Source organism: Schistocerca serialis, chromosome 1 (genome assembly GCF_023864345.2).
Source record: "Schistocerca serialis cubense isolate TAMUIC-IGC-003099 chromosome 1, iqSchSeri2.2, whole genome shotgun sequence".
Lineage (NCBI taxonomy): Eukaryota > Metazoa > Arthropoda > Insecta > Orthoptera > Acrididae > Schistocerca > Schistocerca serialis.
The window spans coordinates 547,007,170-547,033,804 of record NC_064638.1 but is presented as its reverse complement, the minus strand read 5'-3'; the positions used below and the strand labels follow the sequence as shown (position 1 = coordinate 547,033,804).

Sequence of the window (26,635 nt, the reverse complement as noted above, 5' to 3'; positions counted from 1 at the left end):
CATTTTATTGTATTGTCCATAAAAAAAATCATGTCAGTCAAATATAGTAAACACATGCTTGGGTTCAGTCCTCAAAGTAACAGATCTGCAGACTGCTGAAATATTGCAGACATGTTCCTCAGACCAGAAAGCATCCTAAGAAATTTATACATTACTGAAAGTATGACAAATGCTGTTTTTGGCATGTCTTAGGAACAATAGGAACCTGGTGACAGCCTGATTTAATCATCTAGCGAAGTGAAGTACTTGCAGTTCCTCAACCTATCTAAGTTGTCGTCTACACAAAGTAGCAGATATGTATCATATGAGGTCACTTTGTTCATTGATCATGTCAACAGAGAGACAATAGATTCTCTCCCCATTTAGTGACTTCTTGAGTACTATTACTACAGGTGAAGTCCAGGGACTAGAGGGTGGCTGAATGATGCCATCGTTAACTGTTGACGAGACCTCTCTTCTAGAACATATTGTAAATGATAAACGACTTAATAGGACTGTTGCACAGTCTAGCATTCCCTGTCAGAACCTACTGATATGTTGAGTTTGTGGTTGGCAAGTATTGCCTTTCTTCCAGCAGCCAAGCAAATTCCTCTGATACTGGATACTAAAGGCTTCTCTCTCACTGTGATAAATGTGACATTTTCTCACGCAATTGAACCCAATGCTGGTGAACGTGGAGGCTTCTAGCGTTAGCAACAAGTTGCGCATTTCACATTTCTCTGTAACTGCATTCCCCCTGCTGGAGATTGTTCATCATCACTTACCTCTTGTATACTGATCATATAGTCCCACATGGAATCATAACATCTCTAACTTTAATATTAACCAGACAAACTGGCGCACACTTTTTTCCCATTCACAGTTTCAGCCTTTCTAAGGTCCTGGTCGGCTTGAACTTCGAGCAGATCTTCAGTTTCACTCTCCAAGTGGATCCAGCAGAAAGGTAGTTCTGTCACGATCTCAAATTTTTCATCCAGAGAACTCTTCCTGTACTGCCACGTATCGTTTTAGGTGCATTGACTTTTAACACCAAGATGTGGTTCAGCGGAAACTCGAGAAATAGGCCTTTTTTTCACCTTTTTGTGTTGTCCAGCATATGGTCTATGATCTGTAGACAACGATAGCTTCAAAATGGCGCAGAAAATCGCTCCCCAGAATGACATCAAAATTGTGTCCTCTTTCATAATTACTCCATATGAAAATTTATTTCCTCCAATTAATTATTAATTCTACTTGGTGATTTCCCGTTTTCTTTATCAAAAACACTAAACTCTCTTGAGTGCCTATTCAGTGAAAACTTTCACACTGCTCCTCCCGATTCTACCACAATCACGTTTGCACCTCTTAAGAGCCACATTCGGTTTACCTAGTCTTATCGGGAGTGTGGAGGGTTAACTGCTCTGGCTACTTTAGGCTTTCCATGATTAGGGTCTCTCCTTGACTCTAAAATTGTGGGAATCATCTCGCCGAAATTTGATCCATCTCGAGACCAGGGTCAGTTAATGTCAAAGTGATCAATTACTCAACAATGTGGATAGCAAGAGTCTGATAGCTTTCGGTGATAGCACCTGATTTACAATTTGTTTCAGTCATGAAAACGTAGTGGAGGTCATTATTGTGTGAAGGTATGGAACAAATTGCTCAATCTCTTTGCCTAGTAGTACAAGACAAACTGCCGAATGCAAAGATGAAGGTGACTCGACTTTGACTTCATACCCTAGTGGAGGGATGATGTCCTGGCTAAATACATCAACCACTCGCTGTTCAACCTCTTCCAGCAAGACGTACTTTCACGTTTCATCTTACCACAAGGTAAATGTATGGCATGGAATTGTGAATTTACAGCCGGCCGCGGTGGCCGTGCGGTTCTGGCTCTGCAGTCCGGAACCGCGCGACTGCTACGGTCGCAGGTTCGAATCCTGCCTCGGGCATGGGTGTGTGTGATGTCCTTAGGTTCGTTAGATTTAAGTAGTTCTAAGTTCTAGGGGACTTATGACCTAAGATGTTGAGTCCCATAGTGCTCAGAGCCATTTGAACCATTTTTTTGTGAATTTACAGAAACTTCAAAATCTTCTCCCTGTCGCTACCTAAAGGTAAACAACTTATCCCAATACTAACTCACATTTACTGTGTATCAACATTGCTCTCCCACCCCTAGGATAACTTCCTGCGTTCCTTAACGTGTTTACCGATTCCACATGGGTGCTTGCACCACCTGATAGATTTAAGCACACCACGTGCAGCTGAAACTCGTCTGACTGTGTGTACATGTGATCAAAATCTCATACACTCTGCAAAAAGCTGGATACATCCTCCATGTATTTTCCCGAAAAGGAGGGAATGAATGCAGCTACTGGAAAAATAATGATTATATTAGACTGTGGGGCTCGAGCAGCGAAAGCCTGATGTTCCATAGGCGCCTTAATGGTAGCCTGGACACAGCAATCATTTTTTGACACCGACTGTTGTGCCTGCACTCCGTCTGCTCCTACAACTCATACTTCCTAAAGTAAGAGCATTTATCTGTTCCTGTGAAACTGCAATGGGACCTCACTACTGCTTGCGAGCGTAGCTTATAGTGCTAAAGCTGAGAGCGAACACACAATCATAAAAATATGTTTTCTTTACAGACCATCAGATGAGAGATCCCACTTCACTGACGCCAGAATTGTTCAGTGAGAGGGTGAGCTGAGTGTTGGAATTTGGTCAGCGTGTGGAAAAAGGTGAGCATCTGTATGGTCCGCAAATAATCAGCAGGAATTAGTAACTAACTTCATCTTTTATTCCAGTATACAGAATACAAGGGGCATGCCAAGGGACGGAGAACAAGCCACAAACTATTTGCGGTAACGATCGCGGCCGGCTGCAGTGAACCCGATTCCGAAGAAAATAGGGAGAGAAGCGTGAAGGGAAGTGCATGTTGTTGGTCCGGCAGCTAAAACAAGAGAGTGAGCGAAATCTGGAATCCATAATCTACTCACATTCCCCAGACGAGGACTACTTGTGACTCCTTCCCTACACTTTCCACTGGTCGATGCAGGCACTGCTTGTAAAGCATGGCTTCCGACGGTTATCTGTTGGTGCTAATCTCTACTGACTTGAAATACAGTCCTGCTCCGGCAGGTAAGCCATGAAAGCAGTACCGTGAATGGATAATTACAAAGGTGGAAAATTTTAATTCCGAATATATAGGCTATAAAGCGCACCCAGTAATTCCTCCGACAGGTGGCGGCCTGTGCAGCCATTTCTTTGGTACTGTTCTTTCACAAAAAAGTCGTGGAGTGATATTAGTAAATATCCATCTCCATTTTCTTAAAAATTCCAACCAAATCATGCGCGATGTCCTGGTCTATATGTCTACTGCAGTATCCCAGGCAGCTCATCCTTCGGTAGAGCAATTTTTATATGGTACAGCCACTGAATTTAAATTTTCTCGAAAAGGTTTTTAGTGCTTCCTTGCTCATTCTCTTTTTCAGTACTATTCTTCCTGTGTCATTGCCATTCCCGTCTAGGAGGAATGGTAGTTTCTCCTTAACGTCGTAATGTACAAAGACGAACTCGGAGAGTTTACCACATAGATAAACCATTAAATGAATTACAAATTACTTACTTTAATATTACAGATCGCTACTGCTCCAGTTGTTATTGTCAGTCACTTCACCAAAGATTTTAATCATCACTTGACGGTTCTGTATTATTTGGTAGTTGAAATTGATATGTAAAGAAATACAGCCAGTAAACGTTTTTGAGAGCCCTGGAACCACACTTCCAATCTGTAAATGTTACAGCCTTCCTCGGTATGGCAACCACGAGCGACCCAAGATGTACATGAAATATAAAGCCGGCCTATAACGTCAGACATAATATGTAGAACATGATGCATTTACAAAAAGCTTCTTATAAGAAACGTGAGTTGATGGGGGTTCGTTTATTGAACCACCAGTGGACCATAACCTCAGAAAAGCCTAAAACTGAAATTAAAAGAAAGCTACACCTAACTCAGTAAATCTAGCAAAGAGGCAGGCTCCAATCTTATCATATGCTGAACCCTGGTCACTGGACTCTAGCAGGTGAGTCTTCTGCAGAGAGTTTCACGTATGACGGAAGTGCAGCGTACAGCATTATGTGGGTTTTAGAACCATTTAGGCAGACTCTAATTGGTTCTTACACTGATCATCAGACTCAGACGTTTGATCACTTCTAGCCAAATTAAGATGAGTTGGGGGCAACCGGGAAAAAAAAAATCTGAGATGATCATTGATCCATTTAGCACTTTAGATTAGGTATTCAATTATGCCAATAAAACAACAGTTCAGTCTCGTATAATTAGATCTAACCTACATATAGTTTCCGCTAATGTAACGTAAATTATCATTATCGGCAAAATAGGCAAACGCTTAATACTTGATAATAAGGTGAGCTACGTGCAATGAGGATGGGTGCCTGCACGACCTTGAAAGCTAGATGACAGAGGCTCGCCAGTTTATACACTGTAAATTCCTTGAATACATTTACTAAAATGTGGGGACAAACAAAGCGGACTAGGAGTCGCATATAGAACTACAAGATCAAAGATAGTGGGGCAGATGGACTGAGATCGAACAACGATTGCAACATCTTGCGGGGTGAGAGATCAAATACGAGAAAAATTGACAGCCTAACAGGCAGTCATAGATAGAACTGATAGAGCGAGATGGATGGTGGCTTTGGGCTACATAGGCGTAACTTCTGTTGTAACATCCTTGGCTACCAAGTGTCAAACTACGAAAACAAGGATGGTGGAGCATGGAGTCAGAGAGCGTACTAGCAGACAAAGGTGGCATCTCTGGGGTACAAAAAAAGAGCTATGGGAACAAAGAAGGTGAACAGCAGTCAGTGATCGAACTTCCGCGATTATGACGCCAAGTGGGATACATGGAACAAACTACAAGAGTAAAGCTGGCAGATCAACAGTCAGAATCGAACTTGTGGAGCAGGATGGCGACTCTAGGCTGCATACTCTTTGGCTCTTTCAGTTTTTGGGATGGCGTACATGTTCTCCTCACCATAACCTTGCTACTGCATGTAGACAGTCTGCGTGCTTGCTATCTCAGGAACGGTACGGCACTAAGCTTATAACCTAGGAGCAAGAAGTCCCACTGCATATACTGCTTCAGTATCTTGGTTTTTCTATGTCATTTCCATCAGAATACCAACACCATCGCTGAGCGACTGAACAGATGACTTCGATGTGCTTATAGATTACATACAGACAATGTCTCGAATTATATCAGTTGAACGCTTCTCACATTGTTCTCCTTATGCTTATTTTGGCATCTTTCATTTTTTGTTACTTTCGACTTCGATTAAATATGTGACGAAGCTCTCTTCCCTTTCATAGCGACTTCTTAACACTCAAGTTGAATTAAGGCACGTCTTTCCCATCTCTTAAAACAATGCTAGGAAATAATGGACCTAAAGCGCGTTGTACAGTGATTTTAAATTATATCCATTTGTGTTCCACGTCTTTGTTCTCAGTGCTGTATATATGATGTTGACTGTTCAGTTATTCTATTTATGAAGGGTTTGACAGAGGCGAAATGTTCGATGTGCTTTTAACTCAGGATCCGTTACAAAACAAGATGTATCATGCCATAAAATTGTTTCGAGAGTGAGAGCCTGCCAACTCATCAAATAAGAGAAATAATAGTAGGAATAAGTTTTTCACTGAGTAACACAGATCCTTGTTTCTCGTTACTTTTCCTAAAAAAAACTATTTTTTTTCCTTTCCTAACGTTCCTCAGTACACAGACAGTCATTGATGCTGTACCTGCCTCATGGTCACTGGTTCCCCGCTCTATATTAACTGTTTCAAAAAGCTTTGCTCTGTTTGTAACAAGGTATATGTTGCTGTTCTCAAGATATGGTTATTTAAGTGCCTTCTTGAACATTTTTTTAATTCCAGAACAATCTTAGACGAATCTAATTCTGGCACCTGTTTTGATCACATGACTCGTTTTATAGCTGGTAAAATGAAGTGTCCGCCTACAACAACAGCATGGTCAGGAAACTCGTTCACAATAATATACAGATTTTCAGTGAAGCTCTCTGCCTCTACACGTCCTGTACTAGAAGATGTAAGAAAGCATCTCACTGTCATTTGGAGTTGCCTTTGACGCTTATCTTCACCAGGATTATTTTATAACTCGGAACCTGTAGTAACTGGCCCCAATACTTTGTCGTCATTGTTACCTTTAATAAGCGAGGCCAAATATAGGACCTACCACAAGTGCTACTGCTGTCTGATAATACAGTACAAACATTTTCTCTTACCAATCTACAATGATAATCGTGCCTTTCTAAGAATAAAAAGATTAATCTTTCTTCGATTACAGCAAGTAATTTATCATTGCCCCTGCGGATGGTTACCATTAACTTACAAAATCCATATGTACGCATCAAACGACCTCTGCCGCTTCCTTTGTGTTGTGCATGATCAATTTATTGAGTGGAGCCCTACAACCCCACCCGATAGCAGAAGAGAAGAAATCTGCATCCGAAATCATAGCAGATTTGTGTGAGCCTCTGGTTTAGACATTTCACTCAGCTCCTAATTACAGGACCACTATCGACTCTGGGTAGGATTTTACAAATTGTGAGCCATTCTTTCACACCACTTGTGAAGCTGGCTGTCTCCACCAGTCCTGCCAACAGCTTGTAAGAACTATGTATGCCCTCTGAACCCAAACATTAGGATTCTGTCTTTGCAGCATGAGTGGTTGGATTCTATAGCTAACATCAGAAACGCTTGCAAATCTCAGACATAACTTCCCGTCATGTATTAAAAACCCAAGCACATGGAAAGAATTCTGCTCCTTATCAAACGCACAGAGCTCTTACATCTGCTCTTGAACTAAAATAGGACTTTTCTGCTTTGTCATAAAGTTAAGAAAAATCCTGTCTTTTAGAACTTAATCTACTGCCTGTAACAAACATATTACTTGAAGAACTCGAATGTTATCCAATCAACAGGTTTCAAACAAAATTCAAAAGCACATTAAATGTTGTTAAAAATGTACAAAAACGCAGAATGAAAACTTAGTACAAAAGTATCCGGTAGCACTTTTGCTCAGAAGCCAGCTCAGAACGTAAAGACGATATTCATATCAGATTAGTTATTAACATGATGAGTGTTCCCACATACCACATAGTAAAGCTTACACACAAATACTTGAGTAAATATTTCAAGCTAGAGAACAACAGAAGTATAAAAACTCTTTAGAGTTAATCCTAAAAATGTAAGCTACAGAATTCTTTGAAGGAATGACTTGTATAATTCAATCCTGTTTGACACAGCTAACGTAATCGCAGAACAACTGACAGGAAACCTAAAAGTTTCAAACACCCCTAAAGAAGAACTGATACAAATCTGAGAAGTAACAATTGAACAAACCTACTTTCAATTTAACAGTTCATTCTATCTACTGAAGGACAGCCTGCCAACAGGAAGCCATTTTCACACACACTAGCAAACGTCATAATGAATGACATTGAAAATAGACCTCGTAGGGGATAACTGGAACGAAAAATATGAAATATTACATTGTCACGCCGGCCGGAGTGGCCGAGCGGTTCTAGGCGCTACAGTCTGGAACGCGTTGCTGCTACGGTCGCAGGTTCGAATCCTGCCTGGGGCATGGATGTGTGTGATGTTCTTAGGTTAGTTAGGTTTAAGTAGTTCTAAGTTATAGGGGACTGATGACCTCAGATGTTAAGTCCCATAGTGCTCAGAGCCATTTGAACCAACACTGTCACAGATATGTAGATGATATCGTTTTCCTCATGGATGAACCACAAGAAGATACAAACAGTTTACACAGACAATTAAATAAGATACACCAAAACATACAGTTCTATTTGGAAACAGAAATAAAAGAGATGTCAAAAATCACAAAATCTAACAACAGACACAGACACAGACACAACAGACACAGTTTCAACACTTTAGGAAAGGAAACAGATAAACACATATAATACACAAGGAATTAAACTACCCACAGGGTCATGCAATGACAGGTATCGGGCATACGGTATACAGATTGTGTAAAACACCTCTAAACAAAAAGAACTATCAAGAGGAACTAAACATGACAGTCAGCATAGCACAAACCAACGGACACAACAGCAAGACGGTAATCAAAGCATACAGACTAGATGACAACATTAAAAGTAAAAAACAAACAGAACACAACAAAATTAAAAACAGCTCAGACAACATGTGACAGTAATCACAATGCTGTTCATGTCAGAAACATATCCCTCAACATAAAGTAATACACCATAACATACCACAATCAACGTACACACAAGATTATTATCATCTTCAAAAAATAAAATTGACATATATTCAAGACAAGTAGCACAGTGGAGAAGAAAATAAAGACTGTGATAGAAGGAAAATGTTACTGAAACAGTTCAGGAATACAGGAATTAACATGTAATAAGTGTGACTCTCAGTATATTAGGATGACTACAAGAAATTTTAACTTTAGGTACAATGAACGTGTAAGGTCACTGAAGCGTGCCCCAACCCAACATTCCACTCCACTGTTGTCCTCTAAACTCTCATGATCTCTCAGTCAGCCCTAAATCATGTGAGCAAGAACACTTGTAGTGTGGTACAGAATAGGTCATGTGCAGGGAAGTGTTCAAATGTGACATATCAATTGGAAGAAACTTGTATCCTGTGTACCTAATAAATACATAAGAATAAATCTGATGCATGAATAGAACATGTTATAAATGTAAATGTAAAAAAGCAAACTATATAGTCGTAAATAGAAACAGATATAAAACAATCACTACAGAACTAGTATCAAAGTTAGTATAATTAAATTATTTTCCTTTTATTATAGCGCACTGAAGATGTCTCTCATAAACAGGTGAAGCACGTTTGTTGCGTTAAAGAAATTCGGTTCCAAAAACTGGAATTTTTGTTACCTATAGGATAAAGTGTAACTGACGTAGCAAATAGGGAAAAACGCATGGAAATGTTAGTAACGTTAAAATGTGTGCAGTGCACAGAAATACATTGCTGCAGGAAGGGAAGGGAGTGGGTTTGACCAGTCATGTTTTGCAATTTTTACTTTACAGTAAAAGCTTTGGTGGGGAATTAATCAAATTCAATAACAGAACACTGACAGGATAGCAATATAGAAACCAGGAAGCAAAGGATGTTCCACAATTGTCAGTAAGTGTGGACCACCAAAAATCACCCTATACAGTCCATTGCTACACGGAGTCCTCATCTTTGTTTTAAGAGCCAGTGGTAGCAATTGTATAAACTGTACACTAGATGAGGTCTGAAACTTAATTGGATGTTAGAGTTGTCACACCTACATGCCACCAGCTGCTTTGCTGACTGGTACTTACATTTTGAAGTGATATGCTCCTTCAGTTCCCTATATTGTTGTGTAATAGCATTCATGATCGTACGCATTTACGAGAAGTGAAACGTGCTGTGACATTACAGGACTGTCTGCATCTTAGCTATGTACGGCGGAGCGAGAGTAATAGCGTGTTCGCCTGGTTAGGTATGGCTAGCACATACACAAACGGTGTGCATTGGCAGGTAACGACTGGTAAAACCCAGAAGGTGGGACAGACACGCACGCTGTTGACCAAGTGTTGCTTTCCAGTCATCGAAATTAACGCGGAAATAATAAGAAATACAAAAAAATAGAATGTATTAGAACCTCAAAATACGTGAGGATGTCAAATTGTGCATCTGAAATTCACGAACCCACTGTAGCTCTGGACGCCGCTGTAAGACCTCTAGTTTACGAGTAACACAGCCTATTAACATTAATTTTAAGTAAAACTACTCGCAAACCAAATCAGCTTAAATATTCATCGACAGATGAAATTGAAGCTTGTAATGCTGTAAACACGTAATAACTTTGCCACTATTTGAATTTCAGGTAGACAAATTAATGATGACTATTACTAATATGATTAAATCAAATGAACCAGAGGTCAAAGTAATGCATCGAACTCGTACCATGACGTAAGCGTGTGTTCCCTTATAACCTTCATATTTCCCTAAATATAGAAATGTTAGTTATAATTAACATTTTAAAATTAAGTATTATGTTGATAGAGTGAAACAGGTACATCGGTAATAGTTCAGATCTGGTGTCTGTTACCTACAAATTTGGTGCATAACAAGAAAGCGTTGAAGTTTGTGTACCTTTTTGTTCTGAAACAGTCATTTGCATGTATAAAGTTCTTTACGTTTTATTCAATTTAAAACAGTGCATGCTGGCATCACTCAATACTTTTATTGATAAGTGCTATTATGTTCATATCAGAATGATTTAGATGGTGGAAGAGTAATCTGCGTGAGAAAATGGTTTTTTCCAGATGCTAAATTGTAATGAAATCGATGTAGTTCTAGATTATGATCATTTTAAAGACAAAAGTCATGAATACAACTATCTTCCTGGAAATAACCCGAACATACAGACAAAACTGTGGGTGTAGACTTCAGTTTATAAATGTATGGACGGATGGAAGAAGAAGATAGAACGCAGATAGACAAGATAAATGGACAGAAAAGTTAAAAGAAGAACAAGATACGTGGATAGAAGACGAAGCTAGAATAGAAGAAAATGGAAGATAGATAGAACAGCATCTAACATACTACACGACCAATAGACAGCAGTCACGATTTATCTGTCATTCGAGCAGCTCCGTACCCACTGTTACTCTGAACCACTTCAAATCAAACAGTAAAACCAAGCGACATGACTGTGACGTTCAGGTCTTAGTTAGGATACACAGTATTACTACCTTATCAACTGTGTTACTGTCAGTGTTATTTAATCTCCTTTTCTGTCCTTGTTTAATACACGTTCAGTTTTTAAGAATTGATTGTATATATAGAGTACTAATTACTTGTGAAGAATCACAGCTATTTTTACCTGAGGCTGCAGGTCTGTTTGATATTCTAACCTGACAGAGGTAGTAAATGATGTTTGAATGGTTCTGGTACCGGCGCCGTATAAATTCACTGCTATCTCCACTGCAGAACCGTAGCCTGGTGTCTGCCAACAGTCGCACCGTGTGACGCAGCGTGCCGCCCTGTGCTACGAAGAGCCCCGCCTGTGAGGAGAGAACACACGCTGAAGTAAGGCAAATTCTGTAACAACAAAAACAATACCATGAACATTGCTAATACATAGCAACAGGTTAAGTCACTTGTGAAAATCATCTTGTCAAGACCGAAAACTTTCTTGGGGAACGAGGAGTTCAATAGGGTCAAAGGCCGAACTGTCAACTGGACACAGTATACTTGCAGCTTTCAGATGTCGGAACATTGAATAGATGGTATTACCACATAGGCCGGCACGAATGCTGTAAGAAGGCGGACAGAGCTGGATTCGATGAGAAAGGTCTATAGAGATTGTATTCGTTTTGTAACCGGCAGGAGAAACCAGCATTAGCATATAAAGGTAATATCCAGAATATGTGACTGTGAGGAGATATGCATAAACATTTTTGACCTATAATGAGACCTGACCTTAAGCGACAGGAATCAAACTCCGTAAGTAAATATGCACAGCGATTCCGTGTGAACATTTCAAAGGAACTACTGGACTTCTTTTTCTCTGTAACGGACATTTTCAGCTAAAGGACCAGTGGTGCAGCTACCGAGAGGCAACATAAATCTACAGATAGGTTTCCTTGTATCGCGACGCTATCCCTATGCTAATCATCACGAGGCCTTCTCCGGCTCAGTTCCTCCCTGACCCAGTGCGTCACTCCCTACCTAACCTGATTACCCAAGACTCCTCTCAAGCGGCAACACTGATGGCGATCTCAATGGGGACGCCAGATCAACACAGGATGCTGTGAAAAAGTACTCCCACCTTCATTCCATCCACCACACGTGGCCTCTAAGTCGCTGGATTACAGGAGAACGTCACCAATCCCAGCCACTTACATAACAGTCCTTATTTGTAATCGTGTACAAATTTACCCACATACACAGGTCTCCTTGGAAATCACTTTTCTTATTTCCCATTTAATCGCCTCTTTTCTTCAAAACGGGATTACATAATGTTTGGACCCCACCATACTACTTCGTTTTTTATGCTACTAATTACAATAGCTAGGATGTATACTAAGTTTTCTTTACATGCTGTTATTCTTCCCATAAATTTTGATGACAGAATCCGTTATCTAAGCACTCGTTACATGAATTTACATACTAATGGAAACTGATATCCCCTGTGAAACCTATTTATTCAGATTATGCAATTCACTGTTATGAACTCTTTCCATTCATTAGTTTTGCTGGAAATAATGTATTTCAAAAGTTATTGTGTATGTAAGTTTTCGATCCACAAGCATCCATAAATAGCTAATAAATAGATCAGAAGAGTAGATTATCTCTAAATTGTAGACCAATTTTTGCTCACAGCAAAGACATGTTTATTTTACGATACCTTAACGGACTATTAACGTCGTGCCTAGTTAGACAACTTTTTGATCTCCTTCAGGAAAAATTACTTTGTGTGCCAATTAATTCATGTTTCACATCCTTTTGGCGGAATATAATTCAAAGCTATCCGTCAAATGCTAGTGCAAGGAGAGCTGTAACGAGGCCTGGTCTTTACCGATAGGAATCAATCTCCGTAAATAAATATACGAAGTGATTTCGTTAGAACATTTGCAAAAAATTACTGGACTTCTCTATTTACACACATCAAAAAATGTTTTGCTTCACCTCGGTTGCGAGAGTTCCGGAACCTGTACACGAAATTGGAATATAGATCAACGTAAACATCATTTCCGCCCTTTTTATTGCTCATGAAAACCACTCATTGCATGTTGTAAGACCATACAGCGAGACCTTCACAGGTGGTGGTCCAGACTGCTGTACACACCGGTACCTCTAATACCCAGTAGCACGTCCTCTTGCATTGATGCATGACTGTGTGACTGTAGTCGACTTGGCATACTGTCCAAAAGTTCATCAAGGCACTGTTGGTCCACATTTTCCCACCCCTCAAAGGTGATCCGCCGAAGATCCCTCAGTGTGGTTGGTGGGTCACGTCGTCCATAAACAGCCATTTTCAATCTATCCCAGGCATGTTCGATAGGGTTCATGTCTGGAGAACATGCTGGCCACTCTAGTCAAGCGCTGTCGTTATCCTGAAGGAAGTCATTCACAAGATGTGCACGATGGGGGCGAATTGTCTCCTTGAGACGAATGCCTCGCCAAGATGTTGCCGATATGGTTGCACTATGGGTCGGAGGATGGTATTTGCGTATCGTACAGCCGTTACGGCGCCTTCCGTGACCACCAGCGCCGTACGTCGGCCCCACATAATGCCACCACAAAACAGCGGGGAACCTCCACCTTGCTGCACTCGCTGGACAGTGTGTCTCAGGCGTTCAGAATGACCGGGTTGCCTCCAAACACGTCTCCGACGATTGTCTGGTTAAAGGCATGTGCAACACTCACCGGTGAAGAGAACGTGATACCAATCCTGAGGTGGCCATTCAGCACGTTGTTGGGCCCATCTGTACCACGCTCCTTGGTGTCGTGGTTGCAAAGATGGACCTCGCCATGGACGTCGGGAGTGAAGTTGCGCATCATGCAGCCTATTGCGCATAGTTTCAGTTGTTACACGACGTCATGTGGCTGCACGAAAAGCATTATTCAACATGGTGGCGTGGCTGTCAGGGTTCCTCAGAGCCATAATCCGTAGGTCGCGCTCATCCACTGCAGTAGGAGCCCTTGTGCGGCCTGAGTGATACATGTCATCGACAGTTCCTGCCTCTTTGTATCTCCTCCACGTCAGAACAACTTCGCTTTGGTTCACTCCGAGGTGCCTGGACACTTCCCTTCTTGAGAGCTCTTCCTGGCACAAAGTAATAATGCGGACGCGATCCAACTGCGGTATTGACCGTCTAGGCATGGTTAAACTATAGACAACACGAGCCGTGTAACTCCTTCCAAGTGCAATGACTGGAACTGATCGGCTGTCGGACCCCCTCCGTCTAATAGGCACTGCTCATGTATGGTGATTTACATCTTTGGGCTGGTTTGGTGACATCTCTGAACACTCAAAGGGACTGTGTCTGTGATACAATACCCACAGTCAACGGCTATCTTCAGGAGTTCCGGGAATCGGGGTGTTGCAAAACTTTTTTTATGTGTGTATTAAGAGATACAATCCTGTCACACCAACATTTTCGGCTAAAGGACCAGTAGCGCAGCTACCAAGGAGCAACATTAATCTACAGGTTGGACCTCTCTGTTTTTCTTTTGTTAAAAAAAACCTTGTCAGTAACTTCATCGGAATTATCAATGACCTAATTATCGTCACCCATAAGAAAAGTACCTCTTCTCCTCTCTCAACCCTACCTCCACACCCTAACTCTCCCCAGCCAATCACTGTCTAAGATGGTGGAAGTAAGCCAGCTGTGCTAGTGGAACCATTAAAAAATTCAAAATAAATATTAAAATCAGAACACAGTAATGTACAGTTCATTAAAATGAAAAAGTTAATAATAGTGCAGCTAACTTGGTACTCAGAAGTATCTGTACGTTACATGTATTCTGTGCGCTATTCCAAAACATATTTACTCAAGAAATTACTACAGGATTAACTTGTAGTATTTTTGACCATGTTCAAAATCATCGAAATGCTCTGAAGCCTGTTTTTTGTGCTACTTTTAGACGAATTTCTCCTAATTTATTTAAAGTGTGTGATCTGTAGTATTTCCACGGCTAAATGTGTTTTGCAGACCATTTAAATGAAGCAGTCGATCACGATGTTGTCATCTTAGCTGTGCTCAAAAACATCTGAATGTTCTGAATTTTTTGCAATATATTGAGAAGGATCTATCCAAACAATTATGTAAAGCAGGACTTCTTTAGATGCAAACTTTGATTTCTGTATCAGATGGTTTAAGGCACAATGAAACCTCAAATTAATCAGTTTCACAATCTAAATATTCTACGAAGCTTGTCATGTGCCCCAAGGCACGCATTGCTAGGAGTGAACTCAGTGACTGGGTGTTTTGCTTGTTCCAACAAGTCTTGTCCTACCGGCATCCAATGTGTTTGACTCTTGGCTCGGCGTAATACTGTATGGCACACAAGCTGCTCTGCAAATTGCACGTGGGCGCTATTGGTGATCTAACTTACAGGTTTAAAATGCTGTCGTTGACGAGGTTTATAAAAGCAAACAATGTTATTCCCATATATCAGTTCATCAGAAACTCGTCTCCAAAGCCGATATTAAGGACAATCAAACATTATAGTGACCCCAAGTTAGTGTATTAACTTCATCTTGCAGTTCAAAATGTTTGAAATCGTCTGCTGTCACCCAGTGGAATCTATGTACATGACACTTAGATGGAACAGCATATAGGACTGTAGCAGTGAAAATTCGTCTAGGTATGAAAGGAGGATTGTTATGCTTTGTGTGAAACGAGGATTGCTACGCTTTCAAAGTCAGTCAGACATTAAAGCGATTCCATGCTGGACTTTACTTCGCAGAATAAAATGTTTCCCATCTTCTGCTGATATAATACCAAACATTACAGTATAGTTGTAATACACATTTGTGTAGATTTGATACGAGCGTTTCTATGTTGTCAACCACTCACTTGCAGAGTCTGTCAAACATTATACTGACACCTTGCTGGGGTACTTACGTTACCTTCCAACAAAATTTTTTCGTCTTCCGATGACAATGCTAAACCATATGGTCACACATTAGAAACTGTCTTTCAACTGGATATTTGACATAAGTTTTGCACATTAGAGTTGTGCTGGAAACTTTGTACAATTTTCTAGCACATGCTATGTGATGTGTCAGCTACTGAGGTTATCAGCTACTGTGGTTGTCAGCTGTTATGGGTGTCAGCTACTGAGAATGTCAGCTACTGGCGTCCATTTTCCAGCGTAACCTGGCAGCAGGTAACAATGTAACAGCATAACTTTGTACATGATAACAATGTAATGGGCTGACAGGGTAATGAGGTAGTGGGGTCACAGTGTAATGGGTAATGAATAAAATAATGTAACGGGGTATTGCCCGCCCAGTTAGCCGAGCGGTCTAACGCACTGCTTTCCGGGTGGGAAGGCATGCTGGTCCCCAGCACGAATCCGTCCGGCGGTGTGCCGGCCAGTCTGTGGATGGTTTTTAAGGCGGTTTTCCATGTCCTGCGGCGAATGCGCGCTGGTTTCCCTTATTCCGCCTCAGTTACACTATGTTGGCGATTGCTACGTAAACACTTTCTCCACATACACGTACACTATAATTACTCTACCACGCAAACATTGGTGTTACACTCGTCCGATGTGAAACGTTCCAGGTTGGTCCACTGGGGGCCGAACCGAATAACAATCCTGGTTCGGTGTGGGGTGGCGGTGAGGTGAGTGGACTGCTGTAGCCTGCTGTGGGGGTGTACCACTGAGGGCTACGGCGGGGAGGAAGCCTCTCCCTAGTTTCTGGGTCCCCAGTTCCATACAGTACAATACAGTACAATGGGGTACTGGTAAAAGGCTAACTTATATACAACATAAAAGCATATTAGTAAATGGGTCACAGTATTATAGTGTAACAGTGTAACTCTGCAATTGCTTCAGTTGGGGGAATGGGATAACAGTGTAATGAGGTAACGTGGTAGCGGAGTAATGGGGTATAGGCAAACATATGCTAGTGTAATGGTGTAATGTTGTAATGGTCTAAGGGTGTGACTGGCAGTGTTTAATGGGAAACAGATATTGGCATTATGGGCAACTTTTGACAGAGTAATGGTGTAATAGGGTAATGGTGTAAGAGTGTATTGGGTAACTGATAATGGCTAAGAGGTACCAGGTTGTGCTGTAATGATGCAACTGTGTAATGGTGTAATAGTGCAAATGTGTATCGCGTAACATGTAATGAGAAACGAAAAAGTAGCAATATAAACAGCTGTAGGTAAAGGTTTCCAAATTAGAATCGACATATCTTCATGAAGAGCAAGCTCAAAGATTACCATTTGCTGTTTACCATTGAATGATGTGTGTTGTGAAAAAAAGCAAAGACTACTCCTATAAGTAGTGGTAACTAAGCTTTGGAAGTGCATAATTCTCATCCCCAGAAAAACAGAGTGAAATCTAATAGATAGGTTAGCACACACGTGTACTTCTGTAATTGAGTGCAACAGAAAGGGAGATCAGCTTGCATTGTGGACAACTCGGTACTGCACAGTGAGTACTGATTTATGAAGGTAATAAGGTAAATTGAACATGTGTTAGGTTTCTGACTACAGCACCTAGCAGTATTTTAATGATGTATCCTCTATTCTGTAATTGTTGCCTTGGAGTTCACAAGATCATTAAATCATCCAAGCAGAAAATAATTCACAGATATATCAGACAGCTAGATCCAAAGTAGCGCCTGTGAACTTACCTTGGCTGGACCTAGAGCATGCAACAAAAGTGTCTTATTATGAATGTCTTGTGAGATTGGAATACACTATTAGATTTCCGATTTTCCGATACAGCCTAGTATTTTTGGATCCTGAAGCGAGACTACCAATTTCAACTAGATGGCGCCCATGTGACATAGCACCCTCTAGTGTCTTAATACAAAGAATGATAACGAATATATTGATATAAAACTGTAAACAGCGGATTTATAAGTAATTATATTCCAAATAAACACAGGTTGATTAAAATGTGGTATGGATAATTAAACCTACAAATAAAAGATTCAGATTCACTAAAAGAAATCGAACACCATTTTCTCACCTCACTATCCTCACAACCGATATTGATCGGTGAGACCTGGCACGAAGTCGGCGTCCCAAAACATCCCAAAGGTGTTTTATAACATTCAGGTCAAGTCTCTGTCCAGATCAGTCCATTACATGGATTTCACTGTCGTGTAACCACTCGCCACAGGCCATGCATTATGAACGGGTGCTCGATCGTGTTGAAACATGAAACCGCCATCCCCGAATTGCTCTTCAACAGTGGGGAGCAACAAGATGCTTAAAACATCAGTGTAGACCTGTGCTGTGATAGTCTCATGCAAAACAACAAGGGGTGCATGCTCGCTCCATGGAAAACACGACCACACCATAACACCACCGCCTCCGAATTTTACTGTTGGCACTACACACCCTGGCAGATGACGTTCACCAGGTATTCGCCATACCCACAGCCTGCCATCGGATCTCCACATTGTGTGCCGTGATTCGCCACTCCACACAACGTTTTTCCACTCTTCAATCGTCCAATGTTTACGTCCTAACACCAAGTGAGGTGTCGTTTGGCATTTACCGCCGTGATGTGTGGCTTATGAGCATCCGCTCGATCATGAAATCCAAGTTTTCTCACCTCCTGCATAACTGTCATAGTACTTGAAGTGGATCCTGATGCAGTTTGGAATTCCTGTGTGATGGTCTGGATAGATGTATGCCCATTACACATTACGACACTCTTCAACTGTCGGCAGTCTCTGTCAGTCAACAGACGAGGTCGGCCTGTACTCTTTTGTACTGTACGTCTTCCTTCACGTTTCCACCTCACTATCTCATCGGAAACAATGGACCTAGGGATGTTTAGGAGTGTGTAAATCTCGCGTGCAGACGTATTACACATGTGACACCCAATCATCAGACCGCTTTCGAAGTCCATAAGTTCCGCAGAGCGCTTCATTCTGCTTTCTCACGATGTCTAATGACGAGGAAGCTGATATGGAGTACCTGGTAGTAGGCGGCAGCACAATGCAACTAATATGAGAAACGTATGTTTTTGGGTGTGTCCGGATAGTTTGGATCACATAGTGCACCACGTATTATTTGCGATGAATCTGGTGAAATTGGTGACATTTCAAAGTTGATAGTAGTATAAACAGATTAAAAACATGTTTAAACACTTCCTTTTTATGATTCACATTCAAGCCAACATCACATTTTACACCCCTTGCCGTGGTTTTTGTATGTCTGAGGCTGCAGAGTGTTTGCGTAGGCCAATCACCGAGTGATCTGTTCTGTCGTTACTGGAGTCCTGGTGCCGTGTCCTGATGGCCTCCCCTTAGGTTTGCATGCGTGGGCATTTGTTTACAGGACAAAGCTACAACATGGCCACGAAAGTCAAGATGATCCAGTTACTCTTTACTTTCAAGCCTATGTAATTTTCATCCATTTTGTTCCTCTGCATCAGTGCAATGCGCTGTCAAACTGAAGTACCATTTTCTCCCTCTGATGAATGTCCTGTAGAGGCTTATGCTTTGGTCAGCCTGATCAACTCCATCAATGTTTTCAATGTAAAGCTGAATCATTAGAGGTCATTAGAGGCTGTTCGATACCTATGCATTTCTTCTTACTCTGCGAAAATCGCTTTAGTGTGTGTAGTGACTTTACAGATATCCATACTGTTGTCATTCCATCTTTCAACTATTGCATTCCTAGACTTGTCGCTTTTTAATTGAATGGTTCCCTGACGGGATTTATTCATCTACTTTCTGTCTAATAGGTCACATTTCGAGATTCATTTTTTCTCTAATTGGCTCTCTATCCTGAATGCCTTTATCATGTAATTCAGTAAGGAAGGGAAATGATATCAAGTAATTATCAAAAAACAGATTATAGGAGTATTTCCTCAAATTCAATAACACATCAGTATACTGTAGAACAACACTCGCTCCTAAGCCCTAGTGTTTGTGGTTCTCCGGTAGAGTAATGCTCTTACTTTGATAAGGATCCACCATGCAATTTATCTAGTCCTTGTAGCTCCAGTCCAAATTGTGTAGCCGTATTGTATTGGTTTTCCTCTGAGAACTGCTTGCATCTATACTTACCAGAGTAAGCTATAGTTGTTTCATCAAAGTTACGTTTTTCTTCACTGGTTGCACTTCCCTGACGGCCGGAGTGGCCGAGCGGTTCTAGGCGCTACAGGTTCGAATCCTGCTTCGGGCATGGATGTGTGTGATGTCCTTAGGTTAGTTAGGTTTAAGTAGTTCTAAGTTCTAGGGGACTGATGACCTTAGCAGCTAAGTCCCATAGTGCTCAGAGCCATTTGAACCATTTTTTGCACTTCCCTGCAGTTTTTCGTTAACCTTGTCAAATCACATAACTGTAAGTTGGACATTATGAATTCGACTGTGTTATCCCAAGTAACGAGATTATTGTTTCCTAGTACATATCCGCCTCAGTATTTCAGTATAACTGCTAAGTAAATAATTGTAATAAATAGCCTCCTTTTAATTGAAATCAATCTCCCAAGCTATTATGTTTGCAACATATTGGTTTGTGAATGTGGTAATCGTCTCAATCATATCATCATCAAAACAAGACCAAAACACACTGACAGAAAAAAAATAGCAACACCGCAAAATAATGAATGTACAGTAACGAATTTTTAGGAATACATTTGTATAACATTTCAGTGCTTAACATAGCAAGATTACAGGCTAATGTAAGCTCTGCTCTAACATTCGGAAGAACGACGGTTCAAACCTGTCTCCAGCCATCCTTATTTAGATTTTCCGTGATTTCCTTAAATCGTTCCAGGCAAATGCCGGGATGGTTCCTTTGAAAGGCCGATTTACTTCCTCATCCTTCCCTAATCCGAGCTTGTGCTCCCTCTTTAATGACCTCGTTATCTATGGGACGTTAAACACCAATTTCCTCCTCCGGTAATGTAAGTGCGAGAGAAGCCATTGCAAATGTGAAACTCTGGTACATGAAAAACTGGGGTAACTGCCGCACTGTTGAATGCATGCAAGCAAGTGTGCATGTATTGTATGGTACAATTGTAGGATGTCGGATTTTTGGATGGAGTTCCGTGCCTGTTGCACTTGGTCGATCAATACAGGGACGGTAACTGCTGGTTACGGATGACTGTCGTCCAATGATGTCCCATATGTGCTACATTGTATACAGATCTGGTGATCGCATAGGGCAAGGCAACATGTCGATACTATATAGAGCATGCTGGATTACAGCAGCGGTTATGTGGTCGACCGTTATCCTGTCGGAAACCACTCCTGGAATGTAGTTCATGAATAGCAGCACAACAAGTCGAATCACCAGATGGACATACAGTTTTGCATTCAGGTTGCGTGAGATAACCACAACAATGCTCCTGCTGTCATACGAATTCACACACCAGACCATAACTCTAGGCGTAGGTCCAGTGAGTCTAGGACGCAGTCAGGTTGGTTGCAGATCCTCTACTGGCCTGCTTCTTACCAACACAAACCCATCACTAGCACAGAGGCAGAACCAGCTTTTATCACAAAACACAGCCGACCTCCACTCTGCCCCCCAATGAACTCCCGCTTGACACCACTGAAGTTGCAAGGTGCTTTTGGAGTCAGTGGATTACACGCTACAGCGCATCTGACGCGGAGCTGTCCCTAAAATAATCGATTTTTGACAGTTGTTTTTGACACTGTGGTGCCAAATGCTGCTCAGATTGCTGCTGGAAATGCAGTACGATGCGTCACAACCATATGCTGAACACGACGGTCTTACCTCTTGGTAGTGCCACGTGTCTGTCCGGAGCCTGGTGCTCTCACTGGTCTACATCCTCGTGATCACCGCTGACAGGATTCCTGTACAGTCACTACATTCGTACCATGTCTTTCCGCAGTATCGGAACATTCAGCTTTCCGTAGTCCTGCTACACAACCTCGTTCAAACTTAGTGTTGCCTTAAATCCATTCTTGAGTAACATCCCAAAGACAACTAAGGCTCACGACCTTTACAGTATGTATTTAAAGCAAACGTAATTTTCATCTTCACAGTGCCACTAATAGCGCGATTCTTATGCGAGTGGCTTGAAATCTGAATAGACATGATGTTTCAGATATAGAAACACGCCTACCACCTTCCGTTTATGTCGCATAGCTCTTTCTTGGTGTTCCGATTCATTTTCTGTCTTTGTATTTACGATAGCCTTCAATTGTTGGGAACATAACGTTGAGACCATTCATTACTGCAGTTTGTAAGATCACATTTCTCTTCATGATACATTTTCTTCCTGTTTGTATACCATTATCATCCTGTCTGCCTTTTCCTGCCTTTTCTCTTCTTGTTTCCATCCTTCCAGTACGTTCACTTTCAATAACTATTTCTACTTCTGTTTCAGTCATCACTTGACTTCCCCCTAAATTATATAAATTTTCATTATTTTGATCGCTTGAATCCTCATCAGTCGCATCGAGACATGCATTGGGGGGTGGGAACGGAAAGGACTCTTAGTGAAATCTGACTGCTGTCATCCTCGATATCGTTATTGTATTCATCGTTACCAAGTATTCTCAGAGCTTGATCTACACTGAAAACCGCCTGTAAAAGAAATAATAGTAAATCATCATTTGCTATAAATTAACCCTCTTTTGTGACTGACGTGCTTTTCGTGGTACAGAAACATATGCTGACGAAAAAAAAAAAACACAACACCCTGAAGAAGTTGTGAGTCATATACGCAAGTTGGCAGGCTTGTTTCAATATTCTGTAAATGATTTCTCTAGCAAGCGTGGTCAAAAATATTTCCAGTAATTTGATTTTTGATTAATTATTTTTTAATATAGCAGACAAAAAAATGGGATACTTTTGAGCGCCAAGATCGCTGCATTGTAATTGACTGTTTCATTTTAATAGTCTGTAAAGTACTATGCTATGATTGAAGGAGAGGGGAAGCGAGGTGAGTGGAAGGTGTTAAAAAGTAAAACAGTGCAAGTTCCGAGATCTTGGATTTTGAATGGTTGGGTTTGATGCGGCATGCGAAGCGTAACAGTAAGGAGTGGTTGCCTGGCTTGTGACATGAGAAAGGTGATATCAGTGATAAGTCTGATAACATTGCTGGTAAGAGTGGTGATGTCATTGATAAGGAGGCAGGCCTTGTGATGTGGGTAGGGCACTGGCCTGTGTCACATGGCATTAGAATGTAAAGAAATTTATACAACGCTACCAGGTTTCCCCATCTGCTGACAAATTCAAAAATAAGAAGGGGCGTTCCAAATGGTTCAAATGGCTCTGAGCACTATGGGACTTAACAGCTGTGGTCATCAGTCCCCTAGAACTTAGAACTACTTAAACCTAACTAACCTAAGGACATCACACACACCCATGCCCGAGGCAGGATTCGAACCTGCGACCGTAGCAGTGCCGCGGTTCCGGACTGCAGCGCCGGAACCGCACGGCCACCGCGGCCGGCCCCCTATTTTTGTAGCCGCGAAAATATGCCACTCAGACTTAAGCCAGAAAGTAGAAATGGACAGACGACAGTCACACAATACAGGGTATTAAGTGCTTCAGACAGATACACGCAGCGATAGAATAATTGTAAATTTTAACACAACCAATTATATGCGTTGATGGAAATGGAAAGTGTTACACCATGAACCAGCAGTCGGTTGCTTGAACGTTTTGCGCATCACTGATGTCTGTTGTCTACATCAGTGTGAGATGTGACCTCCACGGACACGAATACATTCTTCGTTTAATTATGACATCGAATGAAACAATTTGAAAATATCATCTTAAGGTTCTCGCCATGCTTAAAACACATGCTGTGTCAGTTCAAGTAGTATGGTGGGTGAAGTCTGGTATGAAAGTATACATCTTACCATCGCATCCCCTAGATGTTCTGTGGTTGACAAACCAAATGACTAGGCAGCTCAGTCACAGGTCAGTACATTCCTCAAGAGGCTTGTGGTGTGGGGTCTTGTTTCGTTACTGGAATATATCATTTGGTACCATGGCCATTAAGGGTAAGAAAAAACAACAAAAATTCATTCTTCCTTCAACAATTAGCAAACCAGTCCTGTTCTCATATCCAGTAGCCATCACATCGTGATTCCTGGAGTCGGTGTGTGAGTCTTGAAAACCGCCATGTCCTCTGACCTTTCACAGTGCCATCTACAGACACGTTGGTGTCGATCTGACCATCACAAAAAAGATATATGAAGATGGTATCTGTTCTTTCGGACATTAGTGATTTTCAGCTCTCAAAGAATGAAATTACAACGAAGTCCAGACCATTAGCTGCTTACATGCGTTGATAAATACCAACGAGGACAATTGAAAATATGTGCCTCAACTGGGACTCGAAGCCGAGATCTCCTGCTTACATGGCAGACGGTCTATCTGACTGAGCCATCGAGGACACAGAGGATAGTGTGACTGCAGGGGCTTACCCCTGGCACCCTACCCGTGAGACCCACACTTCCAACTTACTGTCCACACACTACATTTGCAGTTCCCCTGGCCACTATACTCATCACGCGTGGCAGTCAATCTACCAATTCCCTAAGATTTGACGAACATGAGTGCATTCGCACCGAAGAAGACCATTGGACGGTAAGCCTTATCTATAGGAAGATGGTATCTCTTCTTTCAGACATTACAGGCTGCTTGTGAAACTTGACGTGCCCTGAAAGGCTTGCAGCAACTTCCCTGGCCAGCACTATCTGCGGACTTGTCTCCAAACGAGCACATGTGGGATATGACGGGACGAGAAGTAAGTCGTGCAACTCGTCAGCCAACAACTTTTACAGAACTACGTCAACAGGTCCAGTAGGCGCGGCTTAACGTATCCCAGGACAGTATCCGCCATCTGTACAACCGACTGGATACCAGAGTCAGCGCCTACGTTGCCACCTATGGAGGCCACACCACATACTAATATGTTGTTTGAGCAGGGGTGGATACCTGGTACCTCTGTGTTCTATAAAAGTAATCATTTCATATGCTCCATATGGACTGTTGCAACAATAAATCTTTAGTGAAATGGAAACGTCTAAAACGTGTGTGTGTGTGTGTGTGTGTGTGGTTAGGTAAGAAAATGAAACTATGGTTCTTTGTCAATTAAACTTTCTTTTTTTCATCTATAACCAAACTGTAAAATATTTGTAACTTTCAGACCACTGACTATATTTTAAATGAATGAAACAGTTTCCTAAGTTGTGATGAAGAAAATGCATTAAATTAGTTGCACTGGCTGTACTAACATTAATGAAGAATATTGGGTCCCTTTTCTACGACTACTGCGAATCAGACGATGTGCAGGTAAGCCTCAACGTAAACGAAAAGGTATATACCATTTTTCACGCAAATCAATATGTACAGGGCTGTCACTGCTTTTCCCTAGTTCACTAAGAACAAGTCAGACGATCGTAAAACCAATTCACAAGAAAAATAACCAAAAAATAAAAATTTCGTTGAGGTACTTCGTCTAAGTCCTGCTCCGCGGCCGAATGGTCAGTGCAACTGACTGCCATGCGGACAACTCGTGTTCGATTCCCGGTACAGACAGAGATTCATCCTTGGTGGGAGGACTGGGACTGGGTGTACCAAGCATCGTGAAGCCAGTTGAGGGGCTGCTTGACAGAGTAGTAGCGGCTGTACGTCGTGAAACCGCGTGCTACTCCGTACCGCATCCAATGACGCCACTGACGGAGGGTGATACGGCGGTCGGCTGGTTCCGATGGGACCACTATGGCCTGTGGTCGGAGTTTGCGTTTTTACTTCGTCCAAACAGAACACACAGGTGGACGATAAATTTCAGTAGCGAACCGAGGGAAAACAGGGTAGTAACTTTGAAAACGCCTTACGTACCCCGTCGTTCGCTGTATCGTGGTTTGGTGAGCGTCGACAGGCGAATGAGGCTTAACTTTCTTTCTGTAGCCATTAAATATCGTCAGTATGAACCAAAAAGCCTACTGACATTCCAATGCAACTGCCTGTTCCTACAGCCAAAATATCTTTCACGTTAACGAGTGATCAAACTGAAAGACGAGTTTTCGACAGCAAATTGTATCTTGTTTCTACTGCTGGTGTTTTTGTACGGTACGTAAAGTAACCTTGTAGGTATACCGTGAATGGAAGTCACGACCACATATCTGGAGAATGGACAGTGAACTATACCTTGAAGAAATATCCAACACAGGCGGATCCGACGAGGCCGCACAGCGTGATCTGCTCCAGCTCCTCCGGAGGGTCGGCGCCCAGCTTGAGGGCCACACACAGCGCCAGGAAAGTGATGGAGGCGAGCGTCACGCACGGGAGCACTCTGCTCAGCGTGCTGGGGGCCGCGCCCCGCGGCTGCCACAGACCCAGCAGCATCCGCAGTGTCGATCCGGGCACCACCAACGAGTCGCTGTCCGCCGGCGGGTGCTCCATGCTGGCTCCTGCTGTGGAATGTGCGGTCTTCAAAGGCACTATTACCTAGCGGTGTCCAGACTCTCAATGGTTGCGCAATGACACTCTCGAAGGGATTACCTAGTCCGCTATTTCTTTGTCAGCTGGCTACTTAGTCTATAAAGATACAGTTCCCCACGCACTATTCGCTGAACGAACAACGCGTTTTCGCAGTCGCAACATACGTGTGGTTCTTTAGTATTCTTAATACACAATGATGAACCGCAACATTATGACCACTGCATACTACCAGATTAAATACCCACTTTTGATTCGGTAAGTACAATATACAGAGTGCTCCATTGATCGTGACCGGGCCAAATATCTCACGAAATAAGCGTCAAACGAAAAAACTACAAAGAACGAAACTTGTCTAGCTTGAAGGGGGAAACCAGATGGCGCTATGGTTGGCCCGCTAGATGGCGCTGCC

The 26,635-nt window shown here is 41.9% G+C and overlaps 1 protein-coding gene across 1 annotated transcript in view; it reads right to left on the bottom strand.

The window, feature by feature from the left end:
- LOC126412832 (odorant receptor Or1-like) overlaps positions 1 to 26,187 on the bottom strand; it is an 85,708-nt gene extending 59,521 nt beyond the window's left edge. The window contains exons 1-2 of the mRNA XM_050082706.1: positions 25,933 to 26,187; positions 10,993 to 11,142 (exon numbers count right to left, since the gene is read on the bottom strand). Of these exons, the coding sequence (XP_049938663.1) occupies positions 10,993 to 11,142; positions 25,933 to 26,187 (405 nt within the window). The remainder of the gene's footprint in view (positions 1 to 10,992; positions 11,143 to 25,932) is intronic.
- Positions 26,188 to 26,635: the final 448 nt, after the last annotated feature.